The sequence below is a fragment of the Salvia splendens genome, chromosome 19 (assembly GCF_004379255.2).
Source record: "Salvia splendens isolate huo1 chromosome 19, SspV2, whole genome shotgun sequence".
Classification (NCBI taxonomy): domain Eukaryota; kingdom Viridiplantae; phylum Streptophyta; class Magnoliopsida; order Lamiales; family Lamiaceae; genus Salvia; species Salvia splendens.
Window position 1 is genome coordinate 22943080 of NC_056050.1, and position 20421 is coordinate 22963500.

Here is a 20421-nt window from a genome sequence, read left to right on the forward strand (position 1 = left end):
TAACTTCGATTGCATTATTATCAGCAAAAAAAACTGAGATTAATTAAGAAAGAGCATCCTATTTTAATGAAAAAGAAAAAACAGGATTCCTGTCTTCAACTAGTTCTTGAAGTACAAGCGGGTGGATGATGTATGGTGGTTTGATTGACCGGCAAAAGGAGTTTGCAATCCAAATGCAACGCGTACTTAACCGAGCCAACGAGCCAGACCTTCCACCTCGTCCTCGACATCCCTCTGAGGTCGAGATCGACCACTCTCTGCTCCAACGACAAGTTAACCGCGTCGGCCTCTTCTTGGTTGAGCGGTATGGAGTGGGACTGTGCGACGAAGTTGAGCTCGAGGGAGTGGTTGGGTTTGACGTCGAAGGGGTCGGCCTTTAGAATGGCGATCTTCTGGTTGCGGAAGCTGAGGGTGTAGGCCATGTCGTAGAAGCTGGCGTGGGCCCGGGTGTTGTCGTTGTCGGCCTTGATGACGATGGTGGCCTGGAGCATCATGAGGTTGGATTGGTCGAAGTAGATGGTGTCCATTTGGGCGCGTTCGACGCTGACTTGGGGCACCTTGGGGCGGAGGGTGGCGTACCCGATGAAGACCACGATGCCCCCGATGATGACGAGCACGGTTAGTATGGCGCAGACGATGGAGACGCACCAGATTAAGGGGTGGGTGGTTTGGTTGGGACCTAACCGTTTTGGCATTGGGGCAGTGGTGGTGGGGGTGATAGAGAGAGGGCATTAGGAATGGAAGTAGTAATGTTTAGGTAATTTTGTAGGAAGAAATTGAGGGAAAGAGGGATTGTTGATGGGTTCTTAGGTTTGAAGGGTGGGGAAGGTTTTGGTATCTACTTTTCCTATGCATAAAGCCATCTTCTTCAATTATTCTATCTTATGATGGCTTACTTCCTACAACTTTAACATAGGAATGTGTAATGTATAGTCAAGTTCAGTTTGTAAATGGGAGAAACCAATATATAAAGATTTCACTAGAAATTAGGTTGCATATTTATTTTATAAAAGAGAAAAATGTTAACCATATCATGAAAAATATCATATTCGGATCTTACATGATTGTGTGGTAGTTGTTTTTAAACATGTCACCCACCACATGAACATGTATCCCTATTAAGTAAGGGAGTTAACATTCCTAACATAATTACAATACTACAAAAAAAATACAAAATTTACGATTTATAATTCAATTTATAAAATATGTGGGACCGGAATCTGCCTCTAAATATGATGAGATGAATCAGGTTACTATTATTGTATTTTATACACAATGAGATATTTTATGAAAGAATAAAGATTAATGTACATAAAAACATTTTGATTTACAAAATTCGATGGAAATTTGAGAATTATTGATATTTATTGGAATGGACTGAAAGTTGAGTGGTCTGTTTCTGTTGGAAGGCGATTAGATTAGCAAACGGTTAGAATGCAAACAGGTAATTGTTTGTTTCAATATTCTCTAATTCTCTCTTCCACACGTGTACCGTCGTGAGCCATTTTCACCCGTCAGTTCAACCCCAAAAAATCTAGCAATTTTGTCTGCTGGCAGCAGCAATCATCTTCCCAAATTCAACTTCACATCTTCAATTCCTCGTCGTTGCCGTTGCTCTTACAAAAAAACCCATTTTAGTAATCCATGACTCTCGACTTATCGCCGCCATGAATCCCGCCAAAACCTTAGCTAGAATCCCCACGCCGCCAAGTCTAACCCCGACCAATATCAAATGGAACGACGTCGCTTTTCCGTTTTGCCACAAACTCCCTGTTTTTGTGCAGACGAGATCGGCGCGCCTAATTCCTAACTCAGTTCGCACCGTTGCGTCGGATTTTACTTCCGCTGGAGTTTCTCAGAATCCAGAGCGAGAGAGTTCAGAGAATTCTGATGGATTAGAAGAGAATATAGAGAAGGTGATGGTGATGTGATTATTGATGGTTTTTGTTGGGAAATTATTCGATTGTTGTGGCTGCTTGCTTGCAGGTTATTTATGGATGCCGATTCTTCGCAATCCTCGCGGTTTGGGGATCGCTTATCGGATCGTTTCTTTGTTTTATCAAGGTCGGATTTTTCGATTCATGACTTGTATATTTGTTACTGCTGTTCGGTTCGGTTCGTCAGATAAAATAATATAGTGAGTACAGTACCAAGAGTAATAAGTATGGACCCAATGGATATAGTTAAGTGGTGTTGGTGTTGGTGTTAGTGTTAGTTATGATTCGTTAGATAAGATGATAGTGAGATATGATTTGGGATAAGCCAAAATAGAGTTTGTCTAGGATTAAATTAGTCATAGGGGTGGAGGTGAGATGGTTAATTATAAAATACTACAATGCACTCTTGGTACTGTGGAGACGGGCCAAGACATATTGCACGGGCCGAGCTTTTCAGAAAAAAAAGGCAACTGAACAAGAGATTAGATTAGATATGGCCTTGAATCACAAGTAAACATGGCACCCAAACGGACTAACTTGTAGCCGGTCTATGCTTTCGAGTGTTAAATGCTTGGGGCAATCTGTGTGTAGATTTGGAAGTGAAGTTTGGTGTTCTGTTATTCGCATTTATTTTGACCTTACTATCATATCAAACAAACTATATGGAGCATTATCTATGGCTTTAGCAGCCCTCTTTCAAGAATGTGAGGCTCTTTTTTCTGGTAAAGGAACAATTAACTTGAGTTGGCATTGAGTATATTGCTCATGCTTGTTAGATTATAATGAACCTTAATTTTGAAATGAATCTCAAGATTTGTATGGCATATACTTGCTCAGTTGCTTGTTACTTTGTCAATTAGCATTATGAATAAAGTTAAGAGAAGGTTTTGTTATACTCTGAAACCAACCTTAGACACTTATTGAGATAGATAAGAGGTTTTGTTGAATACAGGGTTGTGTTTATGTTGTATCGTCATTTCAAGACTATCTATTGGACCGAGGGAGAGTGATCTCATCCCTCGTTGAGGCTACTGGTACGTACTATACGAATCACCTACATTGTCGTTATCTCTTTCCCTTTCGAAGCCATCATGCAAGTATTCAAAAATCAACATAGATGTCTACCTTCTCGGAACTGTGATGTTGGTGTTCGGAATGGGGCTGTACGAGCTCTTCATCAGCAATCTCGATAAAGCAAAATCCACCCCAGACGGAAGCTCTACCTACAGATCGAACTTGTTTGGCTTGTTCACTCTCAAGGTATTTTTGCTTCTCAGCAGATCAAACTCGACATTTATACCAAGTCATCAACGATGTTCATTTTTTTTGTATGATATGAATCAGGAGCGGCCGCGGTGGCTGGAGATAAAGACTGTGAACGAGCTGAAAACGAAACTGGGGCATGTCATAGTGATGCTACTGCTGATTGGCTTCTTCGACAAGAGTAAGAGAGCGGTGATACAATCGCCTCTCGATCTTCTTTGCTTCTCGGCTTCAGTACTCCTCTGTTCCGGTTGCCTCTTCTTGCTGTCAAAGCTAAACCACTGAATTTCATAATAGTTTAGTGTTCAAATTCTGTGAAATAGGTAAATCCAGCTCTTTTGCAATATGTTGTAGGAGTATCTTTTATACTGAAATAATGGTTACCTATTTAACAAGTTGATGTACAGAATTTCATGCTAACTTTGTCTTTGATTTAATAGATGGGAAACCGAAAAGTTTCACATAGTACTTCCTAATTTTAACATGAAATTGGAGCTTTGATTTAATTAAATTACTCATAAGAAGTCATGCGTTACCCACCTTTGATGGCATGGACATAAAAGTGTGAGTTTCTTGTCTGATGCCCCTAGATTGAATGAAAACAGTTTGGCTTGGTGAAACAAATTTACTTATAATTATTTATGAGCCTCACACTTATTTTAAATAATTAGGAGTACCTACAAAATATTTCACTTATTATTTAAGTATTATTTTCATTTATTGTTTTCAAATTTAATTTTATTTATGGTCTAATTAAATTCATTTGAGAATAAACAAATAGTCAACTTTAAAATTCAAAATTGTATAAAATAAATTAAAATTACACAGTAGCTTTTGCACTATTAAGTTTAGGGTGATGCTAATAAAAAAATGTATAGATCAAACTAAATCTTATAAACATTCTGTCTTTTTGCTTTAAAGTAAAATGGAGAACTATCGACAAATAAAAAATGAACCTTAACTTAAATTTAACATAGTATGCAAAACAAACAAAACAAGTTTGCAGGCAAAGACACACGTCAGCAACTGTATTCATTAATTTCATCCAAATAATTAATCACCATTTATTACTCTGGAAATTACAGTTAGTAATGTAACAGATATAGATATAGGCGTTGGCTGCCCGCCCTCTCCATCCATATTCCTCCCTCCCTCTCTCTGTTTCAAGAAATTTGAGAGAGAGAGAGTAATGGCAAAGCGTGTAGAGAAGAAAAAATCCCCAATTTCTGCTGGCCAAATGGAGGCCTTGACTGCTCTCTGCGACACCTTCTTACCCTCCATACCTTCCCCTCTTCACGATGATTCAATCACTCAATTCCCTCTCTTCAACTCACCAAAATGTAAGCTTTTTCATATACAATCTTTTATCATAACCATCTGATTTGAGTGTGTGTTTGTGCAGGTGGCTGTGTTGATGGGTGAGAAGATCAAACACCCCAAGGTTTATCTCTGTAAAATTGCGCTGTGGTTGCTGTCAACATGGATTGGAAATTTGAAACCTTCTTATTGCGTGAGAGGAAAAGCTTAACTCCTCATTTCCCTTATTTCAAGAGGTTTTCACTCCTTTCTTGTGAAAACAGAGAGAGCATTGTGCTGTCATGGTCTCAGAGCAACTTGTTTCTCGAGGCTCCTCTACACTGCCTCCAAAACCTTCATCCTCCTCTTCTTCTCTCAGGTATGGTGTTGAAATTGAATTTTATGAAATTGAATTGGAATTAGAATTCTATAAAACTGTGTGTGTGTGTTTGAATGTGTAGTGTGTGAAGGTGTCCAATTTTATGATTATTTGGAATTCCAATTATCTACGATATTGATTCAAAATGTGTGATTGTAATTCAAATCTAAATCCAAATATTTTGCGTTGCTAGACATCGGATTTAGAATTGAAGACTTCAATTTCAATTCCGCATGCTCAATTTCATGATATCGAATGGAGTCTGTGTGATTTATTATAAGTGGGCACACTAGCTAGAATGTAGGTGGGAGGGTTTGTGTCAATCAGCTCATGAGTTGCAACTTCATTTATTTTGGGTATGATTTATTTCTTCCTCTGTCATATGATTTTTGTATAGTCCCATTTCAACTTTCATCGGCTGAAATGATCGGTTGCATGTGATCAAATTGTGTTTTGCTGGTTGGGATGGTGGTTGAAGCATTCAATCTCCCCCATTTATTGTGATGATTTTATGTTGTGGGTGGTCCACTTTGTTAATACTACTCTGTTTCTTGTTGAGATTGGTGAGACTAATGAGGCTGAATGATCACTAATTAGGTGAATGAGAAAGAAGAGAATGTTTCTTGGAAAGCAATAGGCTATAACCGGCCAGATTTCGCAGCCACGGAGCACGGGAAAGGCAACAACGAGAGGGAGAGATCGAAGCTTGAGCCGCCCTTAAGCCGGGGTGTTATTGAGTTGGGTCGATCGAAGGAGGCAGCGGTTCACGCTCTGCGAAAATCGGGCTTCGTGGTGTCGAGCACGAGCCTGTCGCTCGTTATCAGGTGCGACGTGGTGGTGGTTGGCTCGGGCGTGGGAGGGGGGGTCGTGGCCGGAGTTCTTGCGAAAGCGGGCTACAAGGTGCTTGTGCTAGAAAAAGGGGGCTATGTGCCGAGAAACGAATTCTCACTTCTTGAAGGAGAAGCCATGGATGAAATGTACCTAAGCCATGGGGTGTTGGCGACCGAGAACATGGACGTTCTCATCCTCGCCGACTCAACCGTGGACGGTGGCACGACGATAAACTGGTCGGCCGCGATCCGGACCCCACCGCATGTTCGAAAAGAGTGGAGTGAGAACCATGGGCTAGAGCTTTTTAGTAGCAAGGTTTATGATAGGGCATTGGATGTGGTGAGTGAGAGAATGGGAGTTCAATCAGAGTTTGATGAGGAAGGATTCAACAACATGGTGTTGAGAAAAGGGTGCACCAACTTAGGCTAAAACGTGGAGACCGTCCCCCGAAATCGGCGCCCAACCACAACTGCAGCTCGTGCTGCCTCGGCTGACGCGACGGAAAGAAGAAGGGAGTGAACGAGACGTGGCTCGTCGATCTAATCGAGTCGGGCAACGGCACGGTCTTCCCGGGATGCGAGGCCACGCGGGTCGTGATCGGGGAGAGACTCGCATCGGGGGTGGCGTTCACGTTCGAGTCCGGGGAGACGGGCATCGTCGAGGCACGGGTGACAGTCGTCGCGTGCGGCGCGATACGCACGCCGCCGTTGTTAACGGGTTGAGGAATCCGAGCATTGGGAGGAACCTCCACCTCCATCCAGTAGTGATGGGGTGGGGGTATTTCCCAGAGGAGCCACAAGGTGGCCATCATGACAGCAATGACAAAATTCGTCATTGCTGATTATGATGACAGGGCAGGGCCAGGGCCAGGGTATGAGGTGCTCATACAGACCCCGGCCCTGCACCCGGGGATGTTCTCGGCCCTCACGCCGTGGCGTTCGGGCGAGGACATCAAGGCGAGGCTAATGAAGCTTTCGCAGACGGTTCATATATTCGTGCTAGCGAGGGACCGAGGGTCGGGAGAGGTGAAGTCTTCCGACCACATAAGCTACGAAATGGAGGGCAGCGACGAGGAGAATCTGCGGCGGGGGCTGGGGAGGGTGCTGAGGATACTGGTGGCGGCGGGGGCGGAGGTGCTGGGGACGCAGAACCGGAGGGGGAGGGTGCTGAGGGTGGCGGAGGAGGTGGAGAGGTTCGTGGCGGAGGAGAGCGGGAGGCCGTTGGGGAGGCTGGAGAGCCCGGTGTGCTCGGCGCATCAGATGGGGAGCTGCACGACCCCAGGGGGACGGCGGTGGGGCACACGGGGATGACGTGGGAGGTGGAGGGGCTCTACGTGGCAGACTCGAGCGTGTTCCCCACCGCGCTGGGGGTGAATCCCATGCTCACGGTGCAGGCTGTTAGGTTCGTGGCCATGTGACTTGGCTCGTGGCTGGTTTGGGCGAGAGAGCTCAGCTCATAGGCTCGGATAAAACAGAAAGGCAACCATGCATGCGGTTTGGAGAAGCAGTTACAACCAATTGTTTCTAGCCGTTGCATAGCAGTTTTGGACGTTGCATGAAGAGTATATAAGCGTGAGGAGCTGCTCAGTTCCAGCAACAAACGTATGTGTGAGGAGAATCAGAGAGGGAGAGAAGAGAGAGATGCTAGAGCTCGTATCTTGAGAGTAGATAGCGTGCGTGTGTTGTTCTTCATTCCCATTTGTGTTTCCCATTGTAATCTCCATCCTTACTCATGAATAAAAGATCGCAGATAGTTTCCCGTGGACGTAGGTTTGATTTAAACCGAACCACGTAAAATATTTGTATTGCTTCAGTCTCAAATTGTGTTGATTTCGTCGCTATCACTAATATTCTACACAGGCGATTGCTTACTGCACCGCGCAGTCGATTCTTCAAGCTCTTGCATGAAGTAGATTCTGTTTTTTTTCCTTTTCAGATTTATGTTTTACTTATTTGTTTATTTCTGTATTTGAATTTAATTAAGGATGTCGTTTTGTACTTGACTGTGAACTATTTTGGAAACTAGTAAATATTACAAAAAGTTTGGCGTGGCCGCCTCTATTAATTGTGTAATTAATTAAAGATTAGATATGATCCAATTATTATAATGACCGTATTATAAATTTTGATTTGATTGGGATCGATGCACCATGAATTGTTGGTATATTTAAAAAATGTGGAGCTACCGAAGTATTTACTATTTAGGCTAGAGGATTATGATTGGATTAGGTTATTAGTACTCCATTTGGTTAAGAAAGCTAGGCATGTGAAATTTTCATAAATAAAGTTGAAATATTTGGGGTGTGTAAATTTATGTGATTTCCATTTGACTCGTAATGAGGTTGGAACAGGGTAGGGGTCCACTTTAAGGAGCAGTTGTAATAATAGATTATATTCTATTTATTTATTCGTCATGCGTTGATTTAAATAAAATTTACAACTAATATGTAGTATCATAGTATGCCCTTGCCAGCTGAAATCACTTATTAGGACAACTAGTCTATTCGACCGCCCCCAGAAACTTGTTTCCTAAACGAATAATAATTTATTTTAATTATGAAAATTGTCGTTAAATATTTTATTTCTAAATTTCATCTTTTAAAATATAAATATAGAATAATAATATTTCAATTTTTTTTATAATTATTCCACAATGATTAAAATCAAAACTAATGTTGCACAAACCGCATTGTTTCGAATAAATCGGTAACATTTTAAATAACACTCACAACATAATGATGTTATTTTGTCAAAAACAACATAAGTATTATTTTATTGTCCCATAATATTTGATTTTGTCATAATATTATTTTAGGTTTTGACAATTTTAAATATTATAGGACTCCAACAAAAAATTCTGATTTAAATACAAACAATTATCCTTTAATTTTGATAATACTATAACTCTTTGAAAATTCAACTCCAATACTAATTGAACATTCCCATGATTCCAATTCACAATAATGGAGGTATCCATCATGGAAGTGCTGGAGTTGACTAGCAAGCATTACACACTCCAAAATCGAAGCGTCTATTCATACTCAAAGAATAAAAGAAAGCCACTTTCCAAACACACCCACCAACAAAAAGAAAGCAACATATTTTCAAACTCTTGAGTAAGCTCCAAGCCTCCTCTCCATATCATATATCCATCATCTTCCATCTCCTACTCTCCTCTCTATCCCAATTCCAATCCCCATGTTTATGCAGGTTCTAAACCGATACACCTTCTCCTCCATCGCCCTCGTCTCCTTCACCTTGTGCCTCGCTGCAGAACTCAAGAAAACTAAGGTACTCTACCACCTATGGTCCAACAATCTATTTTCTCATATGTTAATTCTGAGAATTTCATTCTCTTCTTTTCAGAAAGATGATCTCGTATTCAATGGAAAGCTGTGTTACTTGCCTAGAAGTTCGTCTTTCGAGCTTGGAATCACAGGCTTAATCTGTCTTAGTATCACCCAAGTCACCGGAAGTTTATTCATTTACAGAGAATTCAGCCCGGGGGAAAAATTTACAGTCACACGCAGTTTGCTAGTTTTATCCTGGTTAGACTTCCCCCATCTCCCCTAAGTATTTAATCAAAATCCGATATCATGATTCAACATTCTACATATCATATGCATGAATTCTAGGAAAACAGATAATAATTTGATATAGTAATTAAATGAATGAATGATGTGGCAGGATTGGCTTTGGAGTTGCAGTGGTATTACTAAGTGCAGCAAGTAGCATGAACCAGAGTCAAGCCTTCGGAGAAGGATGGTTAGATGGAGAGTGCTACCTAGTTAAAGATGGAGTCTATATTGGTTCAGCCATACTTACCTTGCTGGCGCTCGGCTCAACCCTTGGCTCTGGTATCATAGCCGTAAGGAAAAACAAAGCTGAAGAAACACAAGGCTCCTTAGTTCATGCAAAAATTGATAAATGACAAGATTACACAAGAGTAGTACCTAACATAACCGGCAGTTGGTATGCGTCTTAATCGCAAAAATCCTTCTCAATCAAGGTAAAGTGCAGCAGACAAAAACCAAATTGGTATGTATACATACACTCACTTGTAATAGTAGGAGGTACTTGCAACTTCGCAATTGTACTCTAGATAAACAGCTAGCTCAAAAGGTCAAAATACAGAATAGAGATGACATTCAATGAATGAATGGAAGAGTGAATCTTTCTCATCATAACCTACATCGACCTGATGGGAATAATCGTTCTGCATTGACAATAGCAACATATGGGGGAAAACCCAAACAAGTTTAGATTTCAATCTCTAATTTCAGCAGAGCAGCACTTGGTTTTCAGGATATGAAAGCACCACTCCTTAACGCAACAAGAAACAAGCCAATTCTGTGAATGTAACGTATTCAAAGAAGCTAGCATGTGACCGTCAAACTGCACATCAACAATAATACGATCATGTTGTTCTTTTTCTAATTGGCTCTATGCCTAAAGCCTTAGTTGTAAGTACACGTCATTAAAAGCCAGTATTTAGAACTAGTAATTTGAGAAGTCAGCAGGTTCAAGAGCCAAAAAATAATATGGCCTTGCCATGTCTAAGCTATAGGTGCAAAAAAAATCTAGTAAAGTCGCATGCTAACTAATCTCAAATCCTCCATTGCCGGTTTAAGAATCAGCTTATTGAAGAACTGAAAGAAGATCCCAATTCAGGTTTCATCAGCAACATCATGCTTCGAATCATGAAATGATATCTGTCATCTTTACGTGTAACGGCCATGACCTCTATAACCATAGTTATATCCTCTTCCCCAATTGTATGGGCCACGATGCTGACCATGTCCACTTCTCTGCCCACCATAACCAAACTGAGATCTTCTTTCAAAATAGCCAAATGTCTGTAGAATAACAAACACAGAAATGTGAGTATTTACCAGGTTAATGTTCATATCCACATATAGAAAGGCCTCTAAAATAGCTTACCTCGGAGTTTAGTTTAACTCTCTCAGATAATTGATTCTGCCCATCCCTAGTTCCCCATCCAAGAGAATTACAAGAAATTGTATCAAAAAAGTCATCCTTGCTGTATGCAGGCTGCATGCAGAAGAATAATATTATGATAAAAACAGATATAATCAATTACGGCAGTCATCAAAATTCTTAAATTATACCTTGGGATCACTCTTCGAGATCAAGTCAAGTTTATCATCCCCAAATTCTTGGCTATTGATTGCACTTTGCATCCCATCTATATTCTCTCTTTGGTTTGCTTTTCCAAGATAACCCCATACTTCTTCTTTCTTAAACTTCTCGTTCATTGCTTCAAAATCAAATTCTTCAGTAAACTGGAGAGGGGATTGCAACTACAAATATTCAATAGAATTTTGTGAAGATTCAGAAGTTCACCCAGGCAATAGGCATAGGGAAAAGATATCACAAACATACAATAATTTAATCAGCTTATAGATACTCAAAACCCAAAAGAACTAGAACAGGTAAGTGCTATTTGCATTTAGAATTGCAATATTAGTGGGATATGGATTTGTACATACTATTATGCATTTAAAACGACAAAAAACTGAAAATTGAATTTGGATTTCCAGGTCAGATGTATGTGCATCTATATGAACACTTCCAAGTTCAACTTCAAAGTATAGAGTTACCCTTTTTAGATCTCTTAATTTCACAATATGAAAAGGGTACTTCATGAAAGTTGAATATATGGTATGAGAATTCTAAAATTATAAATTGATATCCCGGACATACAAAGCCAATGCCGAAATACTGAATAAGTCAGGTTCAAAGTTTATTACAAAGTACATGTACCAATATATCAGAGAAGTATAACATATCAAAAGAACTAAAAGAAACCAGATAGCTGACCTTTTGTGCAGTTGGTGGAAGTGGCAAAAGAGGTGGATGAACTGCTGGGCCAGCAGCTGATGACAAGAAATTTGGGGAATTTGAACTAGTACCAGTTACATCATTCGGTTCAGCATATAAATTGTTTGACATAGAATATTCAGATAGTCTGGGATGTGATGGGTTAGGAGCTCCAAGAAAAGAGTTTGATATTTGGCCCATACCAGAAGATGCTGAATATGGTAAGAACTGGGCAGGGAGGGCTGATGCATGATCAGGAACAACTTTGTTAGCAGCTTGAGCTTCAATGCTGCCTGTGTTCTGATAGGCTAATGGCAAAGGTTGGGTCAACCCCCTTGAGTTTATTGTTGTGGAATTATATAAGGGCTGAGATTGCTCTGAAGAAAGTGAATTACTGTGCAGCATGGATGGAAGCAGTTGCTCAGAAGTATAATTCGGTGACGAATTTAAGCAACTAGAACTGGAAGCTGCAAGTTGATACCCGGAAGGAACAAAATCAGGCATATTTGTCATTGCCATGGCTGTAGATGCTGGGTTCTGTAAGAGATGCGTCATGGGAGCTGATGACAATGGATGTTGTTGAGCAATACTAGTGCCCCCTGGTGCTGCATGATATCCCTGCCATTGTGTTGGACCTGTTGGTATGTCATAAGAAGATGAACCGCTATGGGTTGACTGAGAAGAACCCCATCCCATCTGACTTCCAGAAGGATTGGAAGGCAACATGTTTAAGTGGGATCTCGCATTCAATCCAGATGATTCACTGTGGAACTTGGATTCCGTCGAATATCCAGGGACAGGTGAGACCGAATGTGATGAACTATATGGTGGAATATGATAGTTTGACTGCAGTACAGATGATTAGATCAAGAAAATATCCAACTAAATCATCATAGTTTACAAAATGCAGCAACAGTAAACAAGCATAACACTAACTACCTCTATAATTGCAGGATCATTGTGAAGTTTCTCCTGCTTTTGGACTAGTGGGTTAGTTATAACTTTTACATCCTGCAACAGAAAACATTTTATTACTTCACCCCATGCAGACTTTTTGCAACAAAAACCACCTTTCCAGCACACGCTACTTTAGAAAAACATGAATAAAAGTCCTTAGTTACAAAATCAATCAAAAAACTTTGCAAAGAAATTCAAGCCACTAAGTTTCAAAACTAGTTCTTTTATGCTTGGAAATTGCTAAAATTAAATGGTGGGCCTGTGGCTTTGGGTTTGCCACTTGTCGCGTGTTGTCCCGTGGAGGCGTGGAGTGTGGACGTCCAGTTCGAAAGGGGATGGATTGATATGAATCTCATTTTGGCCATATAAAAGTGTAGAATGACATATAAGTGGGAGTCAACCCATTACCTTTGACCCATTGTTGCGCATTGGGATGATAAAGCAAAACTCAGGCAGCGGGCCATGCAAATCAGGTGAAATTAAATTGAAATTAGAAAATAAAAACTAATTTCAAGCCCTAATTTCCATTTAAAACCCTAATTCTTCAATCTGATGCCACCCGCTGGATTTCCGACTGGCCATATCCTAGAGGCAGGTCGCTGCAGCCGGTCATTGCCCTTGAATCACACTTGCCCAGTCACCTGGACGATTAAATCCGAGTCCCATGCGCCCCACGCCACGCCCTAGGCGCATTTTGATAAGACTGCTTTGACCATGATTTTGGGTTAAGTTAGGACTCCCTAGCTTATATGCTTATCATGTTTTTAAAGCAACACGTATGTACTGGTTAAGAATATTTATTCCAAAGGGAAAGACAGCATTTGGCATTATAATATGAGTACAGAACATGTAAAGGTCATTTGACTATATAAGGCCCCAAAAAACTAAGGTACTAGATAGGAATCATAGGATCACATTCACAAATCAAAATCCATTTAGATCAAAGTGAGATATCCATCTCAAAGCCTTTTATATTAAGTGGTTAAAATAATGGATATAAATGTTAGAGACTCAAATCAAGCCCCGTAATTGAGATCAGCCACAAGGCCCACAATGCTACTAGTATGGTAAAAGCTGATCTTTGACAAGAATATACAATGAGCCAACAGAATCATATGATAGAAAAGTAGTACGATATACCACATTCATCGTGCTCAAATCATTTATAGTTATCTAAATTCTAAATCCTCAATCATAAGAACTATCTTAAAAAATAATTATGGTGCTGGATTGTTCTCAAACTTAGCAGACAAGCACCTAAGAGAAATTATCAAACAGATTCTCACACAATAACAATAATAGATATGCAGAAAATCAACAAAATCATTTCGTTATTACATTGAGCACTTGAACAAGTATTCTGATATGCGCGGAAGCATGCAACATCAATTACCCAATGTGACATAACACAACACAAGAGAGTGAAACCAAAGCATGCGAGCAAAAAGGAAAGGAGGACAGCTCAGAGTTATAATTACAATGATATGTGTCAGGCCAAACCACTAATCTCGACACAAAAAGTATGGAACCCGTGATGGCTTTATTGAACGAACGACCTTGTACAACGTATTATCAGCTCATGAACCCACAACCCACAAAAAAATCGTGCTTGACACTAATAGAAGGAGTTTAACAATTAAAAAATCACAATCAGGCATTCCAAGATTAGGCACTCCAAGACAGCAATCCATACTTACTTTAATGTCACTCCCACGAAACAGGATGTATTCAAAGACTCTGTCGCTTGGTGGAACTTCTTTCCCGTCATTCCTTCTCCCCTCCGTGCCAAATGTTCTCACTGAAATCAATCAACAACTTATTTATTTGAATAGCAAAAAGATACAAAGTCATTCCAAATTTAATAGTAGACGGCAGCACAAGATGAATTTAGAATTTGGTAATCTACAGCTGATGAAATTAAAAGTAACAAAGTTATACTTCTGATTTGAGATAAACAACTAAAATAGTACTTAAAATATAGATTCACTATTTTTTGGTAACAGAGCTTTGCCCAACCAATAAGAAGCATCCCTCCGTCCCATCATAAGTGAGGAGTATTCCTTTTTGGGCCGTCCCGTTATAAGTGACACATTTCCTTTTATGACAAAAAAACAATTCTCTATCTTTCTCTTACTTTATCCTCTCTCCTACTTTTTCTCTTTACATTTTTCTCACTCCTACTTTATTCTCTCTTCATTTAACCACTAAACATCACTACCTAAAAACTTGTGCCCAAAAGAAATGTGTCACATGTAATGGGACGGATCTTTCAATCCCAGAGCATATCCCACTGAGGGGGCGTGCAAACTCAGATATACAATAATGACACGTTCTCCTCAAAGCCATTCTTATCAGATACGAAGAAGTTTGCGAAGAATAAAGCGACACTATAAGCAACCAATGCAATTGGCAACAATCAACAGCTAAGAAGTCACGACCCTCACCAGAGCAATGGAAAACTGCAAAAACAGGTGTATACTTTTTGACATAATAAATACTCCATATTAAGACAAACGGCTGAGTCTATGCAGCAGTTCCTACAACCTTTCCGTTCTAATCAAATCAGCACAAAACTTGGTACTATGAAAAATCACTAAGACCTAAGCTTCTACTCCAAAACAACGAGGTCCGGTATAGGAACGTTTGATGTTTCCAAAAATGAAGAACATTGATCAATATGAGCACACGTATGATAAAAAAATGCAATCCCTAGAAATCGAAGCGCAAAAAGCAACGGCGGCCAAAAAATCACAAATAAGGGGAACTGGAAACGCAAAATATCCTATTGGCAAAACGGAAATCACCGTCTTTGAGGCCGAAGGTGGAATCCTGAGGATTTAGGAAGTATAGAATCCCCTCGTAGCGAATCTCGGATTTCGACATGACGCTTATGAAGCTTCCGATGAAGGAATCCCCCGCCGATGATGGAGAGGGCTGCGACGTCGCATTGTTGGCGTTGCAAGAAGGTTCTTTCGACATCGATGAGCGCGAAAACGAAAATGAAATCGTTGGGAAAATGGAGAGGAAATCTTTCTCAAGGCATGGAGAAATGATTCGATTATTTTGTTAGGGCGGTCGTTCTAGTGTGTGTATCAGTGTATGTGTGTGTGAAAATGGGAATCGGGAATTTCGGCAGCGTGTATACTTTTGGAGGAGAAGGATCCTCTATGTGGGCAATTACAAAGCACCCCTAGACAGCATCCATAAGGGTGTCCACTATAAGGTGGACACGCCCAATAGCCCCGCCCCAGTTTTTGTCTATAGCCCCAGTTTTGTTGTCCATAGCCCCAAAATTCTATTTCCGCCACTATAGTGGACACCTCCAATAGCCCCAAAATTTTATAAATAAAATAATCGCATTATAAATAAATAGAAAACTAGGTAATTATTAGGGCCGAATATTCGTTGTATTTCAAACCGGTAAAATGTTACAACGAATATGTAAAATAAAATACAACTAAAAATTCCGCCACCTCCTACTCGGTGTCGGAGTCGGCTTCCTCGTCGTCGTCTTCTTCTTCTTCTCCTCCTTCTCCTCCTTCTCCTCCTTCTCTCTCGCTGCTGCCGGCCGCGGTTTCCCCAGGAGCATTATCAACAGACCCCAGTCGACTCTCAATCCGAGTGATGAGCCGCTTGTAGACGTTCCTGAGGTACGGGTCAGTTTCCCCTGCGTATTTGCTGCATACGTCTTGCAGTTGTTGCATCAACTGCACGTCTATGGTATTGGCCAATACCTCGTGGGGTTGCACCGTGGGCAGTGGGATTGGGGCAGACTGGGGGAAGCGCGATCCGGACGCGGCCGCCGATATGTGGGAGGCACTTCTACCCCCTCTGGCGCTGCGGATAGAGGCTTGTTGTCCCGGGGGCCGTCGTCGCCTTATGTGAGTCGCGGCTGGCTCTTCTACTTGCTCGTCGGACTGCTCGAACTCGTGCGAGCCGCTCCCACTGCTGTATTGCCCGGCAAGGTTGTGCCTTGTGCGCTTCGGGCCAGGAGCTGTGCCCACCTCTTGCGCGACGATCGACCTGAATTTCGGACAATCCGCGAGGACAAGATACTCCTCCCACAAGGTGAACTTCGGCTGGCCCGTCTTGCGGTATTGGCCCTCCGACAGGGTCTTCACATCAGCTGCGCTTCGACCACTCTCGGCGTGGCGAAGGTTGTTCTCGTAGATGGACGCGAACAGCTTGGTAGCCCGCAGAATCCTACCGACCTTTTTTCGGATCTGTTCTGGGTCGCGCTTCTCAGCGCCGTCGGGCTTGAATTCCTCGTATGCCACACTGACGCGCCTCCAAAAGCTCCCCGAATCCTGATCGGTGCCCACCACGGGGTCCGAAGTGATAGAATCCCACGCCTTCGCCACGGCAATGCTCTCGGCTTTGGTGTATGGCTTGCCGCGGCTGGACCCCTCGCCACGGCTAACGCCGGCGTCACTGGCCGAGCTACTCGCAATGCCGGCCCAGCTGCCCGAGCGTCCACGACTGCCGCCGGTGCCACGACTGCCGCCTCCGCCCCTAGGGCCTCCGCCCCTACCGCCACCAGGGCCCCGACTGCCGCTACCTCCTCGGGTCGGAACGGGCGTTTCCACCCGCGCGGCCGGCGTGTCTGGGATGCCGCCAGAACTGAGCAGACCCATCATAGTATCAAATGCGTCTTGATCTGCTTCGGTGATCGGAGATTGGCTGGCTTGGAAAGGGGAACCCGGCCGCGGCTGGTGAAGCGCGTCTAGGTTGGGTCTGTAATCCCCAAATGCGGAACGATTCAGATTCCGCTGTAAAGGAGGCGGCGTTGGAGAAGACCTCCACGGCTGAGATGGAGGAAGGGGTGGACTCGATGCCCATGGTGGGGGAGATTGATTCCAATTCCAATACTGGGACGGAGTCCCGCCATATCCGGCAAAACCCGACGGCTGTGATGGATTGGTGTCATATCCCGATTCCTCAGAGTCGGATGAGTCGTCGTTTCCTCGATTCATTTTTTTAGAGAGTAGTTGTGTGGATAGTGAGTGGATGGATTTTGTGAAAATGGTGAAAAATAAGTAGAGGGGGTGTGGTATTTATAGAGGGGATGGTGGAAAAAACGTCAAATTTCTCGTTGCCGGCGAAATCGCCGCGGCGGTTCGATGCACTATAGCCGCCGCGCCTATAGGCGCGGCTATACACCCCTCGGCGCGACATCGCCCCGCACACGGCGATCGCGCGTCCGCCGCGTCTCCCACCCCTCGCCGCGTCCAGCCCGCGGCTATCCTCCTTCTCCACTATAATCCGCCGCCCCACCGCCGCGCCGCGCGGCTACCGCCGCGCCTAACCATAGTGGACGCTCTAAGGCTATCCACTATGGGGGTGGACGCGGCTATAGCCGCATCTGGGGCAGGTGGGCGGCGGTGGGCGGGCGACTATAGTGGGGAAGGTGGGCGGACAACATTTTGGGGCGATGGGGGCGGCGGACGCGGGATAGCCGCGTTCGGGGCGAGCCCGCGGCTATGGAAAAATAGCATTTTGTATTTGGAATTTGGGGGCTATTGGAGGTGTCCACTATAGTGGCGGAAATAGAATTTTGGGGCTATGGACAAAAAACTGGGGCTATGGACAAAAAACTGGGGCGGGGCTATTGGGCGTGGGCGCCTTATAGTGGACACAGCATCTCCAGTGGTTCTGGACATGCAATAGCCCTCCCATAGCCTTGTCACTGTCACATCATCAGCACTAAAATCCTCCTGCCACATCATCTAGACATGCAATAGCCCTCAAATAGCCTATCCACATCACTAATAACAATTATATAATTTAATTTACAATCGTAGCAACATACGGAATTTAATTTACGAGACAAATACAGGAAAATTGAATAATACTATTAAAATTTCAAAAATACAATAATTTTTAAAAAAGTACATTAATTTTTTAAAAAAGTACAAAAATTAAAAAGTACAATAAAAAAATTACATAAAAAATCACTTCTCGTTAAAACAAGTGGTGCGAATGAAAATGATGTCCAAAGCACGTATATATAGTGTTTCGAAAAATTAAAAAAAATTAAAAATCTGACGCCGATCCGGGGCCTACAATGGCGCCGTGAGGATCGGCGTGAGAATCGGCGTCAGCCCAAGAATCGGCGTGGGCAAGCCGATTTCGCCGATGCCGCTCGCAATGGTTCGGCGTCAGCACCGGCGTCCGCGAAAAATCGGCGTGCCGGTGACGACGCCGCCATTGGAGATGCTCTAAAGCATCTCCAATGGTTTTGGACATGCAATAGCCCTCCCATAGCCTTCCCACTGCCACATCATCTGCACTAAAATCCTTCTGGCACATCATCTGGACATGCAATAGCCCTCCCATAGCCTATCCACATCACTAATAACAATTATATAATTTAATTTACAGACGTAGCAACATACGGAATTTAATTTACGAGACAAATACGGAAAAATTGAAGTCCTAAGCACGTATATATAGTGTTTTGAAAAATTTTTAAAAAAATAAAAATTCTGACGCCGGTCTGACGCCGATTCGGGGCCTACAATGGCGTCGTGAGAATCGGCGTCATACCAAGAATCGGCGTAGGCACGCCGATTTTGACGCCGGCTGCAATGGTTCGGCGTCAGCACCGGCGAAAAATCGGCGTGCCTACGCTGACGCCGCCATTGGAGATGCTCTAACCCCGGCCCGAATTCAGAGCTCAAGTCCCCTCCACATCATTATTCGCCTAAATTTCAGTCTCAGACCACAACTCCTCTAACCATGCAGGCCCCATCCATGCTATAACTATTAAATTGCATTATTCACAATTTACAACTTATTTTACGCGTGAAATAAAAAATGCCGAACAATTTAAAATACGGAAAAGTTGTTCTTCATTCTGAAATTGAAAATTACAACATAGAAATTCAAAAATACAAGAAAAAAACTTTAAAACATAACTTCAATATTGGAAAACGTTGGTGCGTGTCCAAATTTCTTCAATTAGATCCGCTTGAAGTGGAAGTGTGTGATTCTTATTGGCGCATCGCAGCGAAACGGGCCATGACATTGCGCATGTCAGGAGGAACACCCTGCACGGGCGGCTCGGTGATAACATGGTTACTGGCGGTGCTGGAACTTGCATCGTCGCTCCACAAACTGACATTTTCTCTCTCGTCCTCAACGATCATGTTATGATACATGCATACATGATGTCAACGATTAGTGGACAGTGCCAACCACAGGCCGCTCCCTTCACCCTAGTCCACCGTGATTGGAGGACTCCGAATGCACGGTCCACGTCTTTCCGAGCCACCTCTTGCTTTTGGGCGAACAATGACCTCTTCAGCGTTGTCGGACATGTGATAGTCTTCACGAACACGGGCCATCGAGGGTAGATCCCATCTGCCAGATAGTACCCCATATTATAGCGGCGATGGTTGGCCGTGAACTCTACGTTCGGCACTTGCCCGACACAATGGTCATTGAACAATGGAGACTCGTTCAACACATTGAGGTCGTTGTTCGACCCAGCGACACCAAAGTAGGCATGCCAGATCCACAACGTTGGTCGGAAACAGCCTCCAACACGATCGTCGGATTTGTACCCTTGTGCCCACTAGTGTATTGTCATCTCCAAGCCGTTGGACAATTCTTCCACTACCAGTGCATACAGTTGATGCTGCCCAGCATCCCCGGAAAGCCGTGGGCTTACTCGTGCATGTTCACCAACCTGCGAACGTCTTCCGTCGTTGGCTTTCTCAAGCATGTATCCTTGAATGCTTCGATCACTGCCCGACAGAATCTAACTAGGCACTCGTGTCCAGTTTGCTTGCTCACATGGAGATACTCATCGAACATATATGTAGTAGTTCCGTAAGCGAGTTGGAATATGACGGATGTGCATTTCTACAAAGTCGATATACTTTGCCGCCCAATAGCACCGGTGGTTTGCATGAAA

The 20421-nt window shown here is 42.9% G+C and overlaps 4 protein-coding genes and 1 pseudogene across 5 annotated transcripts; 3 read left to right on the top strand and 2 right to left on the bottom strand.

Annotated features, from left to right (window-relative positions):
• Nucleotides 1-95: 95 nt before the first annotated feature.
• Nucleotides 96-695, bottom strand: LOC121779178 (NDR1/HIN1-like protein 12). Its single transcript, XM_042176506.1, has one exon. The coding sequence runs from the start codon at nt 693-695 to the stop codon at nt 96-98; it is 600 nt and encodes a 199-aa protein (XP_042032440.1).
• A 738-nt stretch (nt 696-1433) lies between these two features.
• LOC121778324 lies at nt 1434-3668 on the top strand. Its single transcript, XM_042175650.1, has 5 exons — nt 1434-1916; nt 1987-2064; nt 2890-2971; nt 3055-3197; nt 3282-3668. Exons 1-5 carry the CDS (start codon nt 1668-1670, stop codon nt 3483-3485), a joined length of 756 nt encoding a protein of 251 aa, XP_042031584.1. The 5' UTR covers nt 1434-1667; the 3' UTR covers nt 3486-3668.
• A 79-nt stretch (nt 3669-3747) lies between these two features.
• LOC121778323 lies at nt 3748-7725 on the top strand (annotated as a pseudogene).
• A 947-nt stretch (nt 7726-8672) lies between these two features.
• On the top strand, nt 8673-9861 carry LOC121779816 (protein MODIFYING WALL LIGNIN-1-like). Its single transcript, XM_042177259.1, has 3 exons — nt 8673-8996; nt 9072-9253; nt 9393-9861. Exons 1-3 carry the CDS (start codon nt 8904-8906, stop codon nt 9634-9636), a joined length of 519 nt encoding a protein of 172 aa, XP_042033193.1. The 5' UTR covers nt 8673-8903; the 3' UTR covers nt 9637-9861.
• A 210-nt stretch (nt 9862-10071) lies between these two features.
• LOC121779815 (decapping 5-like protein) lies at nt 10072-15678 on the bottom strand. 2 transcript variants are annotated; one of them, XM_042177258.1, is made up of 8 exons: nt 15308-15678; nt 14201-14301; nt 12486-12557; nt 12028-12392; nt 11547-11940; nt 10835-11026; nt 10647-10757; nt 10072-10561 (listed from the first exon to the last, which is right to left on the bottom strand). In XM_042177258.1, exons 1-8 carry the CDS (start codon nt 15480-15482, stop codon nt 10427-10429), a joined length of 1545 nt encoding a protein of 514 aa, XP_042033192.1. In that variant the 5' UTR covers nt 15483-15678; the 3' UTR covers nt 10072-10426. The 2 variants fall into 2 exon arrangements, with proteins under 2 accessions (XP_042033192.1, XP_042033191.1); XM_042177257.1 differs by having other exon boundaries at nt 11547-12392.
• Between the last annotated feature and the right edge of the window lie 4743 nt (nt 15679-20421).